The following is a 24,139-nucleotide window of genomic DNA, read 5'->3' as shown; positions in this document are numbered from 1 at the left end:
CTAATTTAGAAAGAATGAAGTGATCAAGTTAATTTTTTGAGAAATTCGATTTTGGAAAACTGTTAAAATGATATATAATGAAATTCAACCAAGGGGATTAGAGGAAGTCACTTAAGAATGTTACCAAGATTGGTTTGATTACAAATAGGATGTATGTATGTATGTATGTATGTATGTATATATGTTTGTTTTAAATTTCTGGAAAATCAATTTAAAAAATTGGGGGGGGGGAATCGGCGAAACAATTGCAATCTGCAAAACACTGTTAAAGAAGCAGCAACTAAAAAAATAAGCTAAGCATCACAATGAAAGCAAAAGTCCTGTCATGATTAACAGATCAATACAGCTTTTATAATCTATGAAACAACAACATAATAATAATAATCCGCTCCCTGTCCCCCAAGAACAGTACTTCTGTCTTGTCAGGATTCAACCTCAATCCTTTAGCTGCCATCCATCCTCCAACCGCCTCCAGACACTCACACAGGACCTTCACCGCATTCACTGGTTCTGATTTGAAAGAGAGGTAGAGCTGGGTATCATCTGCATATTGATGGACACCCAGTCCAAACCCCCTGATGATCTCTCCCAGCAGCTTCATATAGATGTTAAAAAGCATGGGGGAGAGGATGGAACCCTGAGGCACCCCACAAGTGAGAGCCCAGGGGTCTGAACACTCATCCCCCACCACCACTTTCTGAACACGGCCCAGGAGGAAGGAGCGAAACCACTGTATAACAGTGCCTCCAGCTCCTAGCCCCTCAAGACGGTCCAGAAGGATGTTATGGTCGATGGCATCAAAAGCTGCTGAGAGATCCAGCAGAACTAGGAAGCAGCTTCACCTTTGTCCCTAGCCCACCGGAGATCATCGACCAATGCGACCAAGGCAGTTTCAGTCCCGTGGTGAGGCCTGAATCCTGATTGGAAGGGATCCAAATGGTCCGCATCCTCCAGGCGTGCTTAGAGTTGTTCAGCAACATTAACAAAATAGCAGCCAAAAATTAAACGTGGCACTTTAACTCTTTACATATGCCGTGCAAGTTCATACACACACACTCTCAACACCACTGTGACTCATCTTTTGCTCTGTTCAGCTCATTCAAACACTCATGCACATAAATACACATAAACAGTAAGAGCTGTTCAACAGTGGAACGGTCTCCCTTGGGAGTTTCTGGACTCTCCCTCCTTGGAGGTTTTTCAGCAGAGGTTGGGTGGCCATCTGTCATGGATGCTTTAGCTGAGATTCCTGCATTACAGGGAATTGGACTGGATGACCCTTGGGGTCCCTTCCAACACTGCAATTCTTTGATTCTATGATGGTATAATGCCCATGGCAGCAGCTCCTTCGGGCTATAGCTCCACGTGAAGCACTGGGGGGAATTATACCAATATGGTGCTGTTTTCCTCTTTCATGGAACTCTAGAAGCTGAGCTAAACATTCAGAGGAGCTCTGTGCTACTGCCCTTTCAGGATCACTTCAGTAAGAACATGAGAACAACACTGCCATATCAGACCAAAAGTCTGCCTGTTCCAACATCCTGTTTCCCACAGTGGCCAAACAGTTGCCTTTAGGAAGCTGCTAAGCAGGGCCATGAAGATAACAGCTTTCCCCTGCCATTCTCCTTTTTCCACCCGCAGCAACTGCTATTCAAAGGTATACTGCTCCAGAGCAGGGAAGCTCCATTTAGTTCCATGGCTAATAGCCATTGATAACACAGTTCCTCCACAAATTTGTCTAACCCCATTTTAAGGCTGTTTTATGGCAGCGTATCCCCTGGATGAATTGTCAGAAGGACTCGTTTGTTTTAATTTTCTCCTGCATGCAATGGAGTGGCACCCGCCCTGTGGAACGCCCTCCCATCAGATGTCAAAGCGATAAATAACTACCTGACATTCAGAAGACATCTTAAGGCAGCCCTGTTCAGGGAAGTTTTTAATCTGTGATATTTTAGTGTATTTTTGGTTTTTATGGAAGCCTCCCAGAGTGGCTGGGGAAACCCAGCCAGATGGGCGGGGTATAAATAAATTATTATTATTATTATTATTATTATTATTATTATTATTATTACGGTAGCCTGGCAAAATAAGTTCACCAACGATACGTACACAAAAATGTTTGCCTGTTTCTCTAAGCATACCTATCTCTTCTTTATGGCATAAATGAGAACTGTCGTTCCTGGTCACTTCTGCATGGATCTTACTCACCGCAAGGGACCAGGCGTGTGTCAGTTTGCAGGCCTGGAAAAGAAGCAACACTTCTGCTAATCCAAAGAATGAGCTCTATTTTAAATGGCTTCCTAACATCAGGCATGCTGGGGTTACTGTGCACCATCTAGAAAACTTATGGATGTGGCCTCAACTCTCCGGCCAACAAGGTACACCTCTCTCTACCTTTGTAAAGGGACCCGTGACCATTAGGTCCAGTCATGACCTTCCCGCCGGAGCGGTACCTATTTATCTACTTGCACTTTGACGTGCTTTCGAACTGCTAGGTTGGCAGGAGCAGGGACCGAGCAATGGGAGCTCACCCCGTCATGGGATTCGAACCTCTGACCTTCTGATCGGCAAGTCCTAGGCTCTGTGGATTAACCCACAGCACCACCCTCATCCCGATAGGCAGGATACACACAGACAAAAGTTACATGTTAGGTAAAGTGGTTTCCAAATGTGGAGAAGAAGAGCAAGATTCCTTAGGAGCAGGAGAACCGATAATCAAGCGAAGAGGGTCGCAAGGCCTTGGCCTAAGATACTGCTACCCAGTGTAGGTTCAAAAATACCTCGGTTGTTGTCTCAGACTAAGTCTCTGTTAACAGCCGGGAGGGAGCAGAACAGTGTCACCCACTCCAGGAATATACACGAGACATGGACCAAAATGTCCCAGTGGTCAAGAACTGGTGCTCTGTCCACATGGCATATCAAAAGGTGTCAGACACAGTCACTAGGATGGGCCGTGCTGTTCAGAACCTCAGTTACATCTAAGCCTTTTTCCATGCGTGTGCAGATGAGAACTGGAGTTTGCTGCAGGAAACAAACCGCTTGCTGTTCCTCCCAACCACGTCTGAGGCATGATGAACAGAGAACACTTTCTTCCTAGTGGAGATATTCTCTGCTCGTGGTATGTGCTCAGTACGTACTTTGACTGAGGGCAGGAGCGAGAGAAAACACAATGTGCAATAAGCTGGCGTAAAGCATGCCGGCGTAAATTAAGCCAGCAAAAAGTAACACCAGATCCAAAATCAGGTTCATTCACTAGGGCTGCTTCTGCTGCTCCTTTGCCTAAGTCTGGCAGAGGAAAAACAAGCCTGTATAACAGTGTTCTGTACCAGGTTGCCAGGTCATGCAAGCAAGCTGAATGGGCTTAGGATCCAGCCCAAATCCCCTCTCTCTGGCACTGCCCCTGCCACACCCCTGGAACACCCTTTTTGAGACTTACACTGGCATCAGCCAGTATTGAGTCAGGATGTGTAGCAGAAGAAGAGCTTGGATTTGATATCCTGCTTTATCACTACCCAAAGGAGTCTCAAAGTGGCTAACATTCTCCTTTCCCTTCCTCCCCCACAACAAACACTCTGTGAGGTGAGTGGGGCTGAGAGACTGCTTCATCTGAGATCTGCTTCATCCTACACTGCGTAACCCAGCAGATTGTGCCATAGGGAGCATTTTTAGATAAAATACCTTTAGAAAGACAGGCAACTGAGATGAAAGAAAATGAATTTGATGTGAATGAAATATATCAATTTGTGTTAATAATGGCTTAGAGGGCAATCCTATGAATGCTTACTCAGAATTTAAGACCCACCACATTCAATGAAACCTACTCCACGGTAAACGTGTGCAGGATTGCAACCTCAGCCCTATGAAGTTTTCCTGTATCTGCACTGGCGTGTTTCCGTTCATCTCAACGGGGCTTGTATAGTAGAAATTCCTGGGGAACTGTGTTCAAACTCTTTTTTGAGTGCTAATATTGCAACATCAGCATTTTAGGTATGGCAAACATTTTCGAGGCATCAGAAATTTTGTTGTGGAGGCAGTCACACGGCTGGGGGGCGGGGAAGAGATCAGTTTTTGAAACCATGGTTAGAACTTACTTCGAAAACCATGCTGGACTTGTTTTGAAAACCATGCAAAAGGGAACCTAGGCAGTATAGAAACCTGGGGGCTTTTGCAACTGCTGAAATCCAATTCCAGGTGTAAGCTTGTGTCCCATAAATGCTTTGAAGCTGTTAAAAAAAAAAAAAAAAAAAGTGCCTTGCTTTCTTTTGCAACTCCTTATATTCTCACTCAAGAGATTTGGAAAGATGAAAAGAATGATTGGGTCATATCAGAAACGGTTAAGAAATAAGCCATGAGCTTTACCCACAGTCAAAATATACAGTGAAGACACAGCTGCTAATTCAGGCTTTGCTTATAGGCTTGCGTTACTCCAGAAGAACCTGGATGACTCTAAATGTTCTCCGCATCTTAACTGTGCAAAATTCTGGAACAGCTGGATGAATAGGGCTCTGCCACGGATGTTGACTGTGCAATGCTTTTTAAATTTATCTGCTATGGGGCTTGGGGTTTTTTGTAGCTTTTTTTAAAAAAATGTACATCACCTTGTATGTGGAAGAAATAATACTAATAATACCAGCTCTAGAGCCTTTGGATTGGAACAGCTAGCGGCCAGTTGCGAATGTCCACTTTGGGGGGGGGAGCGGGGGGCGGGTGCCATGGTGGGGCAGCTGCAGGAATTCTTGCAAGACACAGATGATTTAGATCCATTTGAAATGTTGTTGTTGTTGTTATCATCCTCTGGGCGGCTTCCAGCATATATAAAAACATAGTAAAACATTACACATTAAAAGCTTCCCTATACCACAGAGCCTCTTGGGCTTGGTGATCAGAAGGTCGGCAGTTTGAATCCCTGTGACGGAGTGAGCTCCCATTGCTCAGTCTGAGCTCCTGCCAACCTAGCAGTTCGAAAGCACGTCAATGTGCAAGTAGATAAATAGGTACCGCTCTGGCGGGAAGGTAAACGGCGTTTCCGTACGCTGCTCTGGTTTGCCAGAAGCGGTTTAGTCATGCTAGCCACATGACCCGGAAGCTGTACGCCGGCTTCCTTGGCCAATAAAGCGAGATGAGCGCTGCAACTCCAGAGTAGGCCACGACTGGACCTAATTGTCAGGGGTCCCTTTACCTTTACCTTTATCCTGCCTATCAAACTATCGCCTGTGGTCCTTCAGCTGTGATTGAATTTGAATGGCACTATTGCAACATTAAAATATATTGCATTGAAGGTTCTGGTTACATATACGGTCTGTGCATTAGTTGAAGAGGCACGGGTTTAGGACAGTTTGCTTCGTAATTCCCAGAAACTGGACTTCTCAGGCTCCCTTACTTTGCGCAGAAAATGCACACTCCCTCCCTGGAAGAAAGCAGTATCCTGCAAATCTCTGCTCATCTGCATAATCTTTTGTCCTATACAACCAATAATCCACTTATCTGTGTTTTGCTGATAATGCACGCTTGTCCCTTAGAACATCTGCTTTGGAGGCAGTAACTGAGTTAGGAGCTCTCTGCAGCCAAGTCCACAAGAGCTCTGCATATTCCCCTTGAGCAATGGTTGCAACATGCACCATAGTAAGATGAAACTGCTGCCTCTTCTCACTTCGCAAACTAGATAGAAGGATGAGTTCGGTGGTGCAATGTGTGTTTTCTATGTGGGCAGTCCCGGGTCAAATTCCCAACATCTCTGGCTAAAAGGATTCAGGTTGCATACTTTGGAAAGAGAATTACTACCCACCCAAATAGACAACACTGGCTAGATCGTGGCTGGGAAACCTTACAGCCTCCCTCTTCTTGTTGATTGATGGATTCAGATTAATGATATGCTGCCTTCCACACTGAGCTGAGCCAAAAGTGGCTTACAACAGATGTCCACTTCAACCTGGCCTGCTGCGGCCCTGAAAAAGGCAAACCCCATGCTAGGGATCATCAGGAAAGGAACTGAAAATAAAACTGCCGATACAGTGGTGCCCCGCAAGACAAATGCCTCGCAAGACGGAAAACCCGCTAGACGAAAGGGTTTTCCGTTTTGGAGGCGCTTCGCAAAACGAATTTCCCTATGGGCTTGCTTCGCAAGACGAAAATGTCTTGCGAGTTCCTGCGTTTTTTTCCCCTTCCCCCCTTTTTCTAAGCCGCTTATCTGCTTATCCGCTAAGCCAATAAGCTGCTAAAAGCCGCCAATCTCGCTAATCCGCTAAGCCGTCAATGGGCTTGCTTCGCAAGACGAAAAAACCGCTAGACGAAGAGACTCGCGGAACGGATTAATTTCGTCTTGCGAGGCACCACTGTATCACTATGCCGCTTTTCAAATCTAGGATGGGACTGTATTTAAACTATGGAACTCGCATAGTTAAGGCCAGATTCCAGCCAGATTGGCATTTTGGGGCTGTTGCTCAAAAGTCTACAACGCTGGCATTCTGGAAGCAAGTGGTGACCATTTTCTTTGACTATGTTGTGTTTTGGAGGGTGTTATCCCTTAGACCAGAGGTTTTCAACCAGTGTGCTGTGGTACCCTAGGCTAACTTGAATGATGGTCAGGGGTGCCGCAGGCAACACTGGCCTCTGTCCGTCTTTCCTTCCCTCCCTCCTCTGATGCCATTTCCTGTCTCTGCCTCCCAAAGGCTTGCACAGCTGTTTGTTGCAGCAGCCCCAACTACAACCCCCCCCCCCAGGCGAATGGTGCCTCTGGGGCTGGCCAGGGGGTCCTGATTGCTGGGAGCCGAGGCGGTCTCAGAGTAATAATAATAATAATTTATTATTTGTACCCCGTCCATCTCTGGGCAGCTTCCAATAAAGGTTAAAAATACATTAAAATGTCACACATTAAAAACTTCCCTGATGTCTTCTAAATGTCAGGTAGTTGTTTATCACTTTGACATCTGATGGAAGTGTGTTCCACAGGGCAGGCACCACCACCAAGAAGGCCCTCTGCCTGGTTCCACAAAGAGACACTCCACAAAGAGACTGTCAATTCTTATATCTATTATTCTTAACCTAAGCAGCAATGATTTTTGGAAGTTGGACATTGTATTTAAGAGCTAAAGATGGTCTGGACAAATAATTGTTACTGCTGTAAAAGACTTTGGCAACTATCAGTATCACTTCACAAATTCCAGGGCATTTGTCACTATTGCCACCATTTGTCAAGGTGCCACCAGATTTTTTTCTCCTTCAGATGTTTCTCCCAACACTACCTTTCTAAATCAAAGGTTGTACATTACTTTCATGACCATATGTCTTTATTGTCTCTGCTTTTGGTGGTGTTACTTCCTGAAATTTTAGATGCTTAAAATAATTAATGCAGTTTTGCACAGAGTTTTACATCCTCATTTGTACTCCTAAAGCTGTTGTTACCTGTATGGCTGCTGTAGTAGTGTGTGATTAAAGAGAGGGATGATTCCCCCCCCCCCCCGTAACTTTGCTTCTCGCAGTGAGGGAACCACCAGAAGGCCCTCAGCGCTGGACCTCAGTGTCCGGGCAGAACGATGGGGGTGGAGAGTAAGCAAGCAAGCGGGCGAGGGAGCCCAGCCAGGCCAGTCTATCAACCCTTGCTGTTGGGAATGGGCAGACAAGTCCCATGCCCCTGTGGGGCAGTGTGAGGAGGTAGCTCTTTGGGACGGGTTGGGGGGCAGCTAAGAGACATGGGGCAACATCTGCACGGAGGACTCCAAAGAAGACGAGCCTGGGGGAACACTCCACAAGGGAGGTTGTATGAAAAGGACAGAGAGGCTGCCAGCTCTACAGGCAAGGGGTGACATAATGGCTCCTGAGCCGCATAGAGGAGTCACAGAAAGAAAGTTGGTCAAGGGAGCAGGGGACCCTAAAAGGTTGAAAACTTCTGCCTTAGACAGACAAACATTGCCATTTATTCTGCCTTCTTCTGGGTCCAAAAGGGCCACGTGTTGGTGGCCATGCGTCAATGGGACTTGACTAAAATAGTCACCACCTGTATTTATTTAAACTTGTCACCCTTTAGATATTGTTGGGCATTAAATCCCATTCTGCCGTATCCAACATGGCCAATGGTGTTTTGGCGAGTGTTCTGTGTCTGGGGCTAGCTCAAGAATATTTGGAAGGGCACAGATTCCCCATCCCTGATTCAGTACAATTTTCTCTCACCAAGGAACTCAGGGTAGCACACAGGGTTCCCCCCAGGTTCCATTTATCCTCACAACAACCCTGTGGGGTAGGAAAGGCTGAGAGAGAGTGACTGCCCTAAGCCACCCAACAGGTTTCCCCACCGGCAGGGGATTCTAAAAAAACAAAAAAATTACTTAATGGGAGTCAAATTTCTCCAGAATCTGGCATCTGCATTGAGTTGCACATTCTGCACTTTTTCTTCCTGACAGATACACAGCCCCAAATCTTTCCTGCAACATTCTTGAGGATTGAACTTTTTTTTTTTTTAACTTCCTTTCAACGCCGTCTCTGTATATGGTCGGTTAGCCAGCATTTGTCTTGAGCCTCAGTTCTGCCCAGGAGATGATTGGCCACCATAAAGGACTGTAAGGAAATAAGAGAAATTGATTTTATTTGGCAGAGGAGAAGGAAGGATGTGTCTCCGAATGAAAGCGGTTGCGTAACACACATACACAGTGCAGTTCTGTTCTATAACTCTGGCCAAACTGCAGCGGGGAAGGAAAGTCGCTGTATTCTGTAGACCTGGTTCGTTTTATTACAAAATTAAGCCCGAATGGCTGTGTGTGTGTGTGTGTGTGTGTGAACAACCCTAGTGCTGCAAGAAGTAAGTAATTCATCAGTGTGCGGTTTCTAGAAGCTTCCACCCCCTTAGCGTGGTACAGCTTTGCAAACAAGTCCATGGAAGTAGCTAGACAACTTTGTTTTTAATAGCCTACTTTCGTATACTTCTCATTTGTGGTACACTAAAAAGGAAAGAGGGACTCAACTCTTCTTCAGTTTACAGAAGGTTTCCAGCTGTGTCGCTTGAGGGGATCCTTAGCGTGCTACAGGCGAGCAGCCATTTAGAAACCCGGGTAGTATAAGTTATCATTAATATTACATCGCAAGATTTAAAGGGTGAGGCATGTCCGTTGTGCTGGTAGGCACAAGCATCTTGTAATTGTGTGTGCCAGCCATGACAATCCCAGAAGTCTCCAGTGCTCTGTTAGTACTAAATTATGGGAAGCTACTCAGATGGCAAAATTATCCTGGAAATTGTGGAAATGAGATGACACAGATAACTAGGGCTGCTTCTGGGTGGTTTGAGAGCCAAAAGGAACTAGTTGCAATGCCCACAAGATGTGGCTTTCATTTTATTTATGAAATTTATATACCTCCTGTCAGGGAACTGACATCAGAGCGAAAGGCGGAGGCAGGGCTCCAGAGCGATGCCGGAGAGGGAACCAGTCGGGGGGAAGGAATTCAGCGTGACACCAATAGAGAGGATTGGGAGATGGAGGAATCGGTGTCAGTAATAATAATAATAATAATAAATTTTATTTATATCCCGCCCTCCCCAGCCGAAGCCGGGCTCAGGGCGGCTAACAACACTAAAACAATACAACATTATAAAAACATTATAAAAATTAATTAAAATCAAAATTGATGGCAACCATAAACTAAAGTTTTGTAAAGATTGCCAAAGGAGGGAGTCAGGCTGCACCCTGACCAAAGGCCAGGCGGAACAGCTCTGTCTTGCAGGCCCTGTGGAAAGATGTCAAGTCCTGCAGGGCCCTTGTCTCTTGTGACAGAGCGTTCCACCAGGTTGGAGCCGCAGCCGAAAAAGCCCTGGCTCTAGTTGAGGCCAGCCTAACCTCTCTGTGGCCTGGGACCTTCAAGGTGTTTTTATTTGAAGACCGTAAGTTCCTCTGTGGGGCATACCAGGAGAGGCGGTCCCGTAGGTACGAGGGCCCTAGGCCGTATAGGGCTTTGAAGGTTAAAACCAGCACCTTAAACCTGATCCTGTACTCCACCGGGAGCCAGTGCAGCTGGTATAGCACCGGATGAATGTGATCTCTAAGCGAAGACCCCGTAAGGAGTCTTGCTGCGGCATTCTGCACCCGCTGGAGTTTCTGGGTCAGTCTCAAGGGCAGCCCCACGTAGAGCGAGTTACAATAATCCAGTCTGGAGGTGACCGTCGCGTGGATCACAGTGGCTAGGTCAGGGCGAGAGAGGTAAGGAGCCAACTGCTTAGCTTGGCGGAGATGAAAAAATGCCGCCTTTGTTATAGCTGCAATCTGCGCCTCCATGGAGAGGGAGGTATCGAAGATTACACCCAAACTCTTAACGGACGGTGCTGGCACTAATTGCACCCCCGCAAGAGATGGGAGTTGCCCCCTCAGTCCCATGTCGTCCCGTCCCAGCCAGAGGACCTCTGTCTTCGAAGGATTTAACTTCAACCGGCTCCCACGTAACCATCCAGCCACAGCCTCCAAGCATCTGATCAGTGTGTCTGGGGCCGAGTCAGGGTGGCCGTCCATCAACAGATAGAGTTGGGTGTCATCAGCATACTGATGGCAGCCCAGCCCAAAACTCCGGACAAGCTGGGCGAGGGGGCGCATAAAGATGTTAAAAAGCATCGGGGAGAGTATTGCACCCTGGGGCACACCACACACCAAGGGGTGGCGGGATGACAATTTCCCCCCAAGCGCCACCCTCTGTCCCCGACCAGAGAGAAACGAGCGCAGCCATTGAAGGACTGTGCCCTGGATCCCCACTTCGGCAAGACGGTGGTCCAGGAGTTCGTGATCGACCATGTCGAAGGCTGCTGACAGGTCTAGAAGAATCAGCAGCCCCGACCCGCCTCGATCCAGCTGCCTGCGGAGATCATCTGTTAGGGCGACCAGAGCCGTCTCGGTCCCATGACCAGCGCGGAAGCCGGACTGGAATGGATCCAGAGCCGATGTTTCATCCAGAAACCTACCAAGCTGTTCAGCAACCGCTCTCTCAATCACCTTACCCAGGAATGGAAGATTCGAAACCGGGCGGTAATTGGATAGATCTAAGGGATCTAATGATGTTTTCTTTAAGAGCGGGCGCACCACTGCCTCCTTCAGTTCCCCTGGGAATGTCCCGGTGCCAAGGGACAGATTGATGATATCCCCCAGGGGGGCCCGCACCTCGTCTGGACACGCTCTAATCAGCCAGGACGGGCACGGGTCGAGAGGACAAGTGGTGGGCTTTCCAGCTCGGAGGAGTCTGTCCACATCGGCTGGGGATATCCGGTCAAAGTGGTCCAATACTGAACCCGAGGACAGTCGAGGGGCCTCCAGTTCCTTTATTGTATCCAAATTGGCAGGGAGGTCATGGCGGAGCAACAGGACCTTCTCCGCAAAAAAGCTCGCAAATGCCTCACAGCTGTGTGTCAAATTGTTATTTAAATTTGGCTGTCCTTCAAGGGACGTTAAAGACTGAATTATACTAAATAATTGTGCCGGGCGAGAGCTAGCGGATGCAATGGAGGCCGAGAAGTAGGACTTCTTAGCGGCCTTCACTGCCATCTCATAGGTTTTCATAAAAACCCTATAAGATGTTCTTGAAACTCCGTCACGGGCACCCCGCCATACTCGCTCTAGCCGTCTGAAGTCCCGCTTCATTTTCCGGAGCTCCTCGGTAAACCAGGGAGCCCGGTTTCTGCGGGGTCGCAGAGGGCGCTTAGGTGCGATCTCATTGATGGCTGCCAGGAGCTGGGTATTCCAGGCCTCAACAAGCTCAGTCAATGAGTCGCCAGGGGGAGAAAGGTCCCGCAAGGCTTGACGGAATCTATCAGGGTCCATCAGCCTCTGCGGGCGAGCCCAAATTGGCTCGCCACCTAAGCAGGGTGGGGGTGGAACGTCAATCCTAGCTTTCAGAGCATAGTGATCAGACCATGGCACCTTCATCGAAGGAAACATGATCACATCTATACTGACGCCAAAGATCAGATCCAGCGTGTGGCCTGCTTGATGTGTGGGGCCCGAAACAAACTGGGAGAGCCCTAGTGTCGCCATGGAAGACACCAGGTCCAGAGCCTGTGAGGAGGGAGTGGCATCAGCATGGATGTTGAAGTCCCCCAATACCAATAGGTTAGGGAACTCCAAGGCCCAGCCGGCCACCGCCTCCAGCAGGCCTGACAGGGTGGCTGCTGGTGCGCTAGGTGGCCGGTACACCAGCCAGACAGCCAAGCTCACCTCGGAGCCCCACACTAGGCCAACACATTCAATGCCGGGGATCGATGGCAATGGTAGAGCCCTGAAAGAACAATCTTCCCGGATTAATAATGCCACCCCTCCCCCCCCCCCGGCCCACAGTCCGCGACTGGTGGAGGACGGAGAAACCCGGGGGCGCCATCTCTCGTAAGGTAACAGTATCCCCTTCGCACACCCAGGTCTCAGTCACACATGCCAGGTCAACCCCCTGCGAGGTGATGAAATCTCGCAGGGTGGCGGTTTTGTTGCCTATAGACCTGGCATTGCACAACACCAGTGACAGAGGTGAGTAATCCTTGCTCACCCTACCCTCGTCTCTCGGGATGGGGCGCAGATTGGAAGGGGTACGAGCATATCCGTATCTCGATCCCTTTCGCCTATGACATCTGCCCCCACCGCCATACCTCCCTCGCCCCTCCACAGTAGGAATCCCAAGCCTCATACTCACCTCCATTTACAGAATATAAAAGCAAGCAAACAAAAAACAATTACACCAAAACAGAACCAATCCCCACCCCACTCACCAACCACCCCACCCCAACCCAAAATAAACCAAAACAAAATAAAAATACATGGATAAAAACCACCATTTATGGTGGTACAACAAAGTAAAAATAAAACGCTTTAAAACATATAAAAACATTTTAAACAGTTGCTGCAGCAGCACCAGTGTCCTTAAAGTTGTGGCAGTGGTGAGTGTGGGCCCCGTCCCCTGGCCTGGTGGAGAGTGGGCTTGCAGGGGGAAGAGCCCTCCCCACAAACGCACGGCAAAGCGGCAGCAGCAATGTCCCGAGGCCTCCTTGGAGCCTTATATGCTGAGGTGGAGTCTGGGGCCCGCCCCCAGGCCCAAGGTGGAGAATGGGGGAGCGGTCCTCCCCAAGACTCACTGGCAAAGCGGCAGCAGCAATGTCCCGAAGCCTCCTTGGAGCCTTATATGCTGAGGTGGAGTCTGGGGCCCGTCCCCAGGCCCAAGGTGGAGAATGGGCTTGCAGGGGGAGCGGTCCTCCCCAAGACTCACCGGCAAAGCGGCAGCTCCAAGACCCTTCAACCGAGACCAGCGGAGAGAGCGCTGGCATGCCCTTGCCGTCCCCTTACTTGCGCAGACGCGTTCCGCGCAGGGAACATAGGCGGAGACATAGGCGGGTCAAACAGCTTTTATGCTGGAAGAGATTCAAGAAACGCCCACTGACGGATTCTGCAAGTGACTAACAGGTCACGGAGGGTGAGCTCTAACCCTAAACATGGTTGAGCAAACGATCTAACTGAAGTGGAGGCAATTTACACACGAGTAACCCACCCATAACCATTACACCTCCCATCATCTGAAAATCACAAGGTGGTTTACAGCATGAAAAGACAAAATGAGAACACAAAATACATAATAACACACACCTATAGCCCCACCACAAACTTATTTAAAAGGCCTTAGATTGTTTCATCAGCCCAAGGCCTGGTTATAGAGGAATGGTCTTGTTGTCGCTGTTGGAAGTAAATTTAATAATTGCATTTTTTTGTACTTTATGCCATTTTTCTCTTGCTGTTGCACATCTCTTTGATTGCCTCGGGCTGTTAAGTGGCTTATGAACTGGTAATAATAATGTTTCAGTGGAAAAGGCCCTCCTCCAGGTTGTCGCAAGGTAGACCTCCACAGGGGGTGGCGCAGTCCAAAGATCTGAATGTCACGATGGCAGCCATGTCTGTAACTGACTGGTCTTCCACCCTCTCGTTTATGTTGCAGTCGGTGTCCAGTCAGATGGGGAAAAGAGCTCGCAGCTTGAACAGGTTGATGAGGACCTTGCAGTGACGCAAAGTCAGATGAACTTTGTGTGCCCCATCACACAGGTAGGCAACATACCTGATGGGGAACATTCATGGTGGCTTCATTAGTTACCACTTCACCTCTGCTCACGACATCAATTTTTTGTTGTAGATGGATGTGTCAGTTGCCTATGTTCCGGTTAAATGCTTTGGGCAAAGCCTGGACTGTCACACCAGAGCAGGGTTTCCCAAACTTAGGTCTCCAGCTGTTTTTGGACTACAATTCCCATCATCCCTGATCCCTGCTAGTTGGGACGATGGGAGTTGTAGTCCAAAAATAGCTGGAGACCCTAGTTTGGGAAGCCCTAGAGGGAAGTAGAAGGAAATTAGAATGTAAATGTGTTAATGCTAATTCACCCCTTTCTCCTATTTCCTTCTCTCATCTTCCCCTCCTTGTCTTCTGCTGTTGACTTTGACTCTGCAGTCTCTGTCTTCCTCCTGTTCTATTCATCTACCTGGCCTTAAGCTTCTGAGGGTCGCAGCTTGTGTTATCCATAGCAGTCAAGGCATTAAGGCAGAACCACAGGACTCCCCTCACTACGCCAGCATCACTGATGCTCACCTGAACCAGGCTGGGCTGTGGCAAGGTGGCGGCATGGCTGGGGCTTTGTGGGCACCTTGGTGGAGTCAATCCAGCACTCTTGCTAGGGCATTCATGCAGCCTGGACGTCACCACCCTGCCTCGTGCCATCTGGCTGAGCTGCAGCAACACCAAGGTCAGGAGGGAGGTGCTACTGCATTGAACACACACAAACACAGTACAGTAGACACACACAAACACACACACACACAGAGAGAGAGAGAGAGAGAGCAATAGAACAGGCATAGGCAAACTCGGCCATCCAGATGTTTTGGGACTACAATTCCCATGATCCCTAGCTAACAGGACCAGTGGTCAGGGTTGATGGGAATTGTAGTCCCAAAACATCTGGAGGGCTGAGTTTGCCTGTGCCTTATTTTTCCTATATTTACTTTTTAAGTTATGTTGGCTATTTTTACTTTTACTCTTGGTTTTTTTTCCTCTTTCAGCAAGCTTTCCAAGTGGAGCTTTTGTTCCTAGTGGGTATCTTTATAGGGCTTGAGATGTTTCAAATGAAATAAATGTATCCAAAAATAGGACAAGACTATTAAATGGTACTCAGCAGATATCTTCCATGGCAATGGAGCTCAATTAAGAACATGGCTAACCACATCAAGATCTTTGTTAACCACAGGTGGATTAATTATTGCAGGTAGAAATGAAGAAACCTGTCAAGAATAAAGTCTGTGGGCACTTCTACGAAGAAGAAGCCATCCTGGACCTGATCCGACGCAAGGAACATCGTGGCAAGAATGCCTGGTAAGCAACCAAGACCAAAGGGGAAGGGAATTTTGCTAAGCTCCAAAACAAAACCAAAAAGGAGGTTCTTTTAATAAATAAGTAAAGGAGGTTGCTTCTTCACCCTGAGAAAAAAAGTCAGAGCAAGTTATCACTAGAATTAGTAGTAGTAGTAGTAGTAGTTATTTTTTGTACCCCAGCCACTTTTGGTGGCTTCCAACAGAATACACCAAAAAAACCACAGCCCACATTTTTGTACACTTGGAGGCAATTCACGCAATCATGGCAGTGCTTTCTGTGAAAATTGGGGCCGCTGTTGTTGCTTCTTGGATTTTGCCAACCCTTCCTTACTTCCAGGGTAAAACGCAATGCTGAAACATTTTAAAAGCAATTTGCAATCAGGAGAATGAGGGTGGCTTCAGAGCTGCTGCAAATTATGCTCATTCACATCAATTCACTTTGCATGCTGTGTCCGGAGTTTTCGGGCTTGCGTTGGGGTGAGCGAGCGCTTCTTTTTCCATGTCGGTTTCATGCGTCCACTCATAATGCCGTCCTGTCCCATTTGTGTGTTACCCGCCCTGCCTCTCCGGCTGGTGCGCACAAGAAGGAGGAACAGGGCAGCTTTCACACATGAGGAGTTCCTCTTTGGTGCTTGTAGAGGATATTCGCTTTGGGGATGGTCTCCTTGTCAGGCGAAGGCACAGCGGGACTTTGCTAGTCAGGTGCTGCTGCCCACCTGAGGGGTGCTGGAGCGCAGCTCCGGTGCACTCCAGCTAAAGAAAAGCCCTGCTTTCCAGATTGCAAAAACTTTAAAAGAGGTGTGGTGCCTGGAGAAGGTCCTGAGAGCTTGGACAGAGAGTCCTGAGGGCCATTCTAGTCTACTCTTCATTAAACTATTCCTAGAGAGGTGGGACGCGGGTGGCGCTGTGGGTTAAACCACAGAGCCTAGGACTTGCCGATCAGAAGGTTGGTGGTTCGAATCCCCGCGATGGGGTGAGCTCCCCTTGCTCGGTCCCTGTTCCTGCCAACCTAGCAGTTCGAAAGCGCGTCAAAGTGCAAGTAAATAAATAGGTACCGCTCCGGTGGGAAGGTAAACTGTGTTTCTGTGCGCTGCTCTGGTTCGCCAAAAGTGGCTTAGTCATGCTGGCCACATGACCCGGAAGCTGCACGCCGGCTCCCTTGGCCAATAAAGCGAGATGAGCGCCGCAACCCCAGAGTTGGTCACGACTGGACCTAATGGTCAGGGGTCCCTTTACCTTTACCTAGAGAGGTGTACCTTGTTGGCCGGAGAGTCGAGGCCACATCCATAAGTTTTCTAGATGATGCACAGCAGACAGGCGTTGTGTATCGTAGAAAAACCAGCATTTCTGCAGCACATGACAATGTTCAGGAAGTGCCAGGAGGAAGTAGGGGATTATTTGAAGTATCAGCATGAGCAAAACAAAACAAGAGGATCAGCTCCAGGGGCGTGCAGCCACCATCATGCCCTTGATCTGACTACATTTTTAAATCCCAAGTTTTGGGTGCCCTCACCTCGAAAGCAGCCGACAGGGCAGTCCTACAGATGCCTTCTCAGAAGTAAGTCACATTGATGAGCCTTGCTCCCATGTAAATGGGTTAAAGGAAGGGAGTAGTTGAGCAGAATATTGTCCCATTCCGCCCTATACCTGTCCACCCGTGGCAGCTGATGCAAAGTGTAATTTATATCTCAAGGTGTAATTAACACCTAGTGCAATATTAAAGTGAGGATGCAAATGTAACATCAGCACTGCACAGTTACGAGGTGCTGTGTTCTGACTTGTTTTCTGGCACGGGCTGAAATGTCCAGGCTCTTCTTTTTGGCAGCTTCTGAAGTAGTTCCACCACTTCTTTAAACACAGTTTCTGGCCGCGCACATCTATTACATGTATTCTTCATACATTTCAAGTGTTCCCTTGGGTAGAACAAACTAAACCTGAAAGCTCCCTTGCAAGCAAAAAGCTCGCACATCAGGCAGAAATGTTGTAGCCCAACGTACTTTGTTATGCAAGAATTCATTATGCAGGGTGTTGAAAAATGGTGGCTTAGATTCTGTGATGGATCTAATGGTGGCTTAGATCCTGTGATCCAAGGATGTCCACAGAAAGGTACCTCTGCTCAATTTTGGGCACCCCAGTAGCCCCACACCCCATCCCAACCCCACAGACCCAGAGAATCTCCTGATCCTCCAGAGAGGATTTTTTAAGGATTGGAGGTGGGGGACTGAGCATTTTCCATCTTACGGATCTCAGGATCAAAGTCAGTATCTCTCACCTGCTCTGTTTTATCACTCCAAAACTCTACCACCTCATTCTGTTGCGTGGTATGGATTGGTTTGAGACACTGTGATGGGACTATGGCAGTGTTCTCTATGTGGGGCTGCCCATAGAAACGGTCCAGAGGCTTCATCTCGCACAAAGCACAACCATCAAGTTGCTGGGTGGCGAAGCTAAAGGTAAAGGGACCCCTGACCATTAGGTCCAGTCATGACCGACTCTGGGATTGCGGCGCTCATCTCACTTTATTGGCCGAGGGAGCCGGTGTACAGCTTCCGGGTCATTTGGCCAGCATGACTAAGCCGCTTCTGGTGAACCAGAGCAGCACATGGAAATGCCGTTTACCTTCCCACCGGAGCGGTACCTATTTACAGTGGTACCTCGCAAGACGAATGCCTCGTAAGACGAAAAACGCGCAAGACGAAAGGGTTTTTCGTTTTTTGAGTTGCTTCGCAAGACGATTTTCCCTATGGGCTTGCTTCGCAAGACGAAAACATCTTGCGAGTTTGTTTCCTTTTTCTTACAACCGTTAATACCCAGGGAATCCGCGCTCCGCAAGACGAAAAAATCGCAAGACGAAACAACTCGCGGAACGAATTAATTTCGTCTTGCGAGGCACCATTGTATCTACTTGCCCTTTGACATGCTTTCGAACTGCTAGGTGGGCAGGAGCAGGGACGGAGCAACGGGAACTCACCCCGTTGTGGGGATTCGAACTGCTGACCTTCTGATCGGCAAGTCCTAGTCTCTGTGGTTTAACCCACAGCGCCACCCGTCTCCCGGGTGGTGGAGCTAGACAGGCCCAAATAGGGCTAATTTAGCCAGCTAGCCCTGGTGATCGTCTAATGTGGATTTCCCCCCTAAATTGATTTTTTAATTCTGAATTTATTGTTATTCACGTTTTATACTGTATTTTGTTGTTGTTGTTGTTGTTGTTGTTGCATCAATTAAGTGTTTTTAAAAAAATTTAGCCGCCCTGAGCCCATTTTTCTGAACCGGGAAGGGCGGGATATAAATAAAAAATTATTATTATTATTATTATTATTATCATCATCATCATTATCATCATCATCATCATCATCATCATCATCATCATCACCATCATGCCATGGCACTCCTAAAAGTAACCCCACAGGCTGCCTGTTGACTGAGTTCAATATAAGATGCTCACTTCCATGTATGAAGCCCTCATGCGGAGCAAGATATCTGAAGGAACACCTCTCCCATTAGTTGCCACACATCCTGCCTGTTAAGACCACCAATGGAGGCCCTCCTCCCGTGCTTGTTTCTGAAAGTAACCAGGATGGCAGGCACAAGGGAGGAGACCTTCTCGGTGGTAGCCCCCACGCCTCTGGAATTTATTTGCTTATCAGTTGTATTCCACCTTTCCTGCAAGGAGCTCAGGGTTTTTCCACCTCCCCAGCTCAACACCATAAGAACCCTGTAAGGTACGTTAGGCAGAAAGGCTGTGACTGGCCCAGGGAAGCCCAGTCAGCTTTGTGGCTGAATGGGGATTTGAACCCACGTCTCCCAGGGCTTAGTCCAATGCTCTAACCACTGCACCACATTGGCTGCCATTGCTAGAAGGGTTTCATTGAACCTCACCAGTGCAGGGATTTGTGGAAGCTAAAACAAACAAACAAACAAATAAAACCCTATTGTCATTGGCCTTTGCTTGAGATGGTGTTTTGCCTTTTAGCATGAACCAGTATTTGAGTTGTTTTGATTTGGGGCTGCCTGAGTTTACAGTGAAAATTGTGTTTTGCTATTGAGGTTAATGCTGTGGGAATGTGGACAGAAACAGTCTTCTTCCCTATGTACAGTGGTACCTCAGGTTAAGTACTTAATTTATTCCGGAGGTCCGTTCTTAACCTGAAACTGTTCTTAACCTGAAGCACCACTTTAGCTAATGGGGCCTCCTGCTGCCGCCGCACCGCCGCCACACGATTTATGTTCTCATCCTGAAGCAAAGTTCTTAACCTGAAGCAGTATTTCTGGGTTAACGGAGTCTGTAACCTGAAGCGTATGTAACCTGAGGTACCACTGTATTTAATTTTATCTGGCTTTTTTATTATTATTAAGGGTGCTTGTCTTTTTTTAAAAAAAAAAACACTGTATTGTACTTTTACATTTTAAGCCACCTTAAAAGTACAATTGGCCTTATGGGCATCCATAAATAAATAAGAACAAAATCCCACTTCCACAAATCCCTCCCTCCTTCCTTAAATGACCCCACCCTAGCTTCTTCCTCCTCCGAACGGCTGAGAATAATCTCTGTGCTCAAGTAACATCGGCATTCCTGTGTCGCGCAGATTTGCTTTTTGACTTGAGGCTTCCTAGGCGCTTCACCAGAATTAATTAATCCAGGCAAAAACATGTGCCAAATAGATCATAATTGCCCTAACCACTTTGTAGACTGGGAGAAACAAACCCCAAACGGTGAGACTCCGTGGTTCGCCCAAGGCAAAGGCAACTAGCGAGGAGACACAGCGCAGAAGTAATGACTGCTGACTCTCGGCTCCAAATGCTGAGTCTGGGGCAAGGTGCCTTCTTCCCAGGCAGAATGGGTTCATTGGGTGATAAGTAGGACCTCAAAAATAAAAATAAAAAGGGCTTTGGATTGGGGCTCCCCGGTCGGTAGAGTTTGGGGCCTCAAACAATTTGGGTTGCGACACACACAGTAACAATGGTTGTCAAGTTGTTGTGCCTTGTAGAGTCTTTGACAACCGTTTCCAGTACATATTGAGCAATTTTTTGTATGTTGTAAGACACGGGGGGGGGGGGGGATGTTCAACTCCTGACTGTGGGAAGAGGTTCATGTGTGAAATGTACAATCCGCAACCCCCCCCAAAAAAAACCCCCTTGAAGTCCACATTTGCACCATCCAAATAAAGCGCTATTAAATGACTTCAGACACTTTGTGGCTTCCCACAAAGAATTCTTGGGGAGCATTGGGGAGCTAGTGAGAGTTGTTAAGAAAGGCCTATTTCCCTCACAGAACTTCGATTTCCTGAGTTCCCTGGTTAGTGGGATGGGTGCATAACTTCCAACATTTCTCCAAGGAAAATGGGGACGTGCTATTCCATTATATTTATTATTTATTATTTATTATTTATTATTTATTATTTATTATTTATTATTTATTATTTATTATTTATTATTTATTATTTATTATTTATTATTTATTATTTATTATTTATTATTTATTATTACCCCACCCACCTGACTGGGTTGCCCCAGCCACTCTGGGCAGCTTCCAACATATATAAAAACAGAAAAAAACATTTTTTTAAAAAAAACCTTCCCTATACAGGGCTGCCTTGAGATGTCTCCTAAAGGTTGTATAGTTACGAATCTCCTTGGCTCGGGGGGAGGGCGTCGCATAACTCCATACCTTCCAACAATTCTCCAAGGAAAATAGCAGCACCCTAAGGAAAAGCGGGACATTCAGGGGGTCAAATCAGAAACGGTGACGGCTTCTCTAAATCAGGGATGTCCCTGGAAAATAGGGACACTTGGAGGGTCTGTGGTTGGAAGATTCAGGACAGACAGAAGAAAGATGGCCACAGTGACTATGTGCTGTCTTCACTGTCCGGAGGAGTGCTGTTGAGCTCAGATGCTTCTCTGTGGGTTTCACATGATTATCTGACCAGGCACTGTGGAAAGAGGATATTGGACTAGATGTGCCATTGACGTGACCTCGCAGGCTTTTCTTATGTTCTTGTGAAAGACCCCATACAGCTTCTCCTTTGCAATAAATTACAGTGGTACCTCGGGTTACAGACCAGGTTACAGACTCCGCTAACCCAGAAATAGTACCTCAGGTTAAGAACTTTGCTTCAGGATGAGAACAGAAATCGCGTGGCAGCTGGAGGCCCCATTAGCTAAAGTGGTACCTCAGGTTAAGAACAGTTTCAGGTTAAGGACGGACCTCCAGAATGAATTAAGTTCTTAACCTGAGGTACCACTGTGCTGCTGCTGCTGCTGCTGTTATTATTATTATTAAAATCCCTTTATCAGTTTATATTCACGAAGAACCTCGAAGCTATATGCAAAAATAAAAACCACGATGCAGTACATTGATATTCATATACATACTTATTTAAAATACCTTTATGCTGTTACAAAATCAACAGCGACTAGGCCAGGAATTGCCTTCTGGGAAGGCCTGTTGGGATAAGAACATCTTCACGAGGCACCCAAATCCCAAATGACACTCTGAGCATCATTTCAGGTTAGGCATGATGGGTCAGGTAGTTTTCTTTGTGTTTTCCACAAAACGAAAGGCTTGCTCCTATGTCGAAGTAAGCCCCCACAACTCTCACTTACCCCCTTCCACAGTGTCTATTTTGCAAAAGCAGTTTTCCCTCTAGTTTCAATATAGTTCTGAGCCTTTTGCATATTCATAAAACAAATACTCTTGAGCCCACAGGTAGAGAGCACCCTGTTAACTTTGCATAATTCTACTTCAAAATTTGGATTTTTTTTCTTTTCTTAAAAGCAACTGGTGAAGAATAATAAGGGGAAGGACCAAACTCCATGCTTGAATGCCGTTTGCATGGACCAAAAAAACATATTGTTGGTGTCAAGTGCCAGAGTTTGAGGTTTTGGCGAGAATTGATTATTTCCCATGACATTTGCTTCGCTGCAGTTTCTCAGTGCGGCCCAAGGCAAACTGCTTCTCTTATCTGTCCGCCCTGTCTCTTCAGATTCATCAGCAGGGTGAGAATATAGAAGTTGCCGTTTGTAAAGTTCTTTGAAGGCCTAAAACAATATGCAGAGATTACAGTCTGCAATGCTATTACCTATTATTACTACCACGGGCAAATTGTGTTCCACTTAAGACTGATCTACAAGCAGAAACGTTCATATATCTCAGCGCATTCACCCTCCCCGGGGGCATCTATTCCCACCTGCTCAGGATAATTGCATTCCTCATCATGTGTCTCCCCAAAACATATTACTGCTACCCAGCAAGGAAGGAGATCAACATCGCATTGCACCTTGCTGATCTGGCTGATCTCAGAAAAATAAGAGTCCTAACAGAACCTAGGAAAGGCAACACATTTTAACACGTTTTCAAATCACACTACAAAAAGTCGGCATAGCAGAGGAGGAAAACTAGGCAAAACAGAAGGCTGTCAGGATAAAAACAGCTTATTATTCGCTGTTATCACGTTCTTCTCTTCTGTGTTGATTGTAGACATTGAAAAATTCCAGTACAGTGGTACCCCGGGTTAAGAACTTAATTCGTTCTGGAGGTCTGTTCTTAACCTGAAACTGTTCTTAACCTGAGGTACCACTTTAGCTAATGGGGCCTCCCGCTGCCGCCACATGATTTCTGTTCTCATCCTGAAGCAAAGTTCTTAACCTGAGGTACTATTTCTGGGTTGGCGGAGTCTGTAACCTGAAGCGTCTGTAACCCAAGGTACCACTGTAATCCTGAACCACAATTCAGTACACTGGATCTGCTACATAGAGGTAGCATGTCAGTTTCAGAGTCTTTATGATTTGAAAATGGTGTTTTGCTATTGGGGTGAATGCTGTGGGAATGTGGACAGAAACAGTCTTCTTCCCTATGTACAGTGGTACCTTGGGTTATATACGCTTCAGGTTACACACTCCGCTAACCCAGAAATAGTGCTTCAGGTTAAGAACTTTGCTTCAGGATGAGAACAGAAATCGTGCTCTGGCGGCGCGGCGGCAGCAGGAGGCCCCATTAGCTAAAGTGGTGCTTCAGGTTAAGAACAGTTTCAGGTTAAGTACGGACCTCCGGAACAAATTAAGTACTTAACCTGAGGTACCACTGTATTTGATTGCCCATTCCTTGTAGGTAGCCAGTGGAAACCACCGCTGGACCTGAAGGTAAACCAAAGTGAGAAATTCCGTTCTGCTGATTTTACTGGGGTCACTTTCTCTCCCTGTCTTTTTACAGCTGCCCCAAGGTTGGCTGCAGTAACCTCACCGTCAGGAGATCAGACCTGGTGCCGGATGAAGCCGTTAAGAGAGCAATCGACAGTCAGAGTAAACAGAGCCGGTCAACACAGTAGAAGTCAGCTGGCACTCCCGGCGGCTGTTACGACAAAGAAAATGTGATGTTAGAAGAGGTCGCCTGAGATAAGTTGCTGATTGCCAGGTGGTTGTGTAACCGGTTGTTATTTCAAGTATTCCAATTGCAGGCAAAGTTGAAGGTCTGACCTGTCGCCGAAAGCATTTTCCTTGCTCCTTCGAGAGTGCCAGGCGTAAAATGCTGCCACCCAACCTGTTTTTAATTCCTTTTTAAAAATGTCACCCAGCAGTTGACGTCTTGCTTTCTGTAAATAAAAACGTATTTTTCTCATTGCCAGAGTCTGCTAAGTAAAAGAGTTCACGTTGCAAAGCACGCCGTAAATCTTTTTAAGGAAAGGCCTACGCTTGGCTAACGCTACAGTTCCATAACAGGCTGGTCTGAAGGCATGCAAGGCTAACTCTGTGTCAAAGCTAAGCAGGCCTGAGTCTGATCAGAGCCTGGATGG

General features: G+C 47.1%; 1 protein-coding gene across 3 annotated transcripts in view; it reads left to right on the top strand.

Moving 5' to 3' along the window:
* The window catches only part of NSMCE2 (NSE2 (MMS21) homolog, SMC5-SMC6 complex SUMO ligase), a 211,331-nt gene extending 187,365 nt beyond the window's left edge, over positions 1-23,966 (top strand). For all 3 annotated transcript variants that reach the window (XM_081874787.1, XM_081874786.1, XM_081874785.1), the window contains exons 5-7: positions 13,933-14,036; positions 15,245-15,351; positions 23,560-23,966. In XM_081874787.1, coding sequence (XP_081730913.1) covers positions 13,933-14,036; positions 15,245-15,351; positions 23,560-23,674 — 326 coding nt within the window. In that variant the 3' untranslated portion in view covers positions 23,675-23,966. The remainder of the gene's footprint in view (positions 1-13,932; positions 14,037-15,244; positions 15,352-23,559) is intronic.
* The last annotated feature ends 173 nt before the right edge of the window (positions 23,967-24,139 follow it).

The sequence above is a fragment of the Podarcis erhardii genome, assembly GCF_964252035.2.
Source record: "Podarcis erhardii genome assembly, chromosome: 8".
NCBI lineage: Eukaryota > Metazoa > Chordata > Lepidosauria > Squamata > Lacertidae > Podarcis > Podarcis erhardii.
Note: the sequence above shows the minus strand (reverse complement) of the source record. Positions and strands in the feature narration are given on the sequence as shown.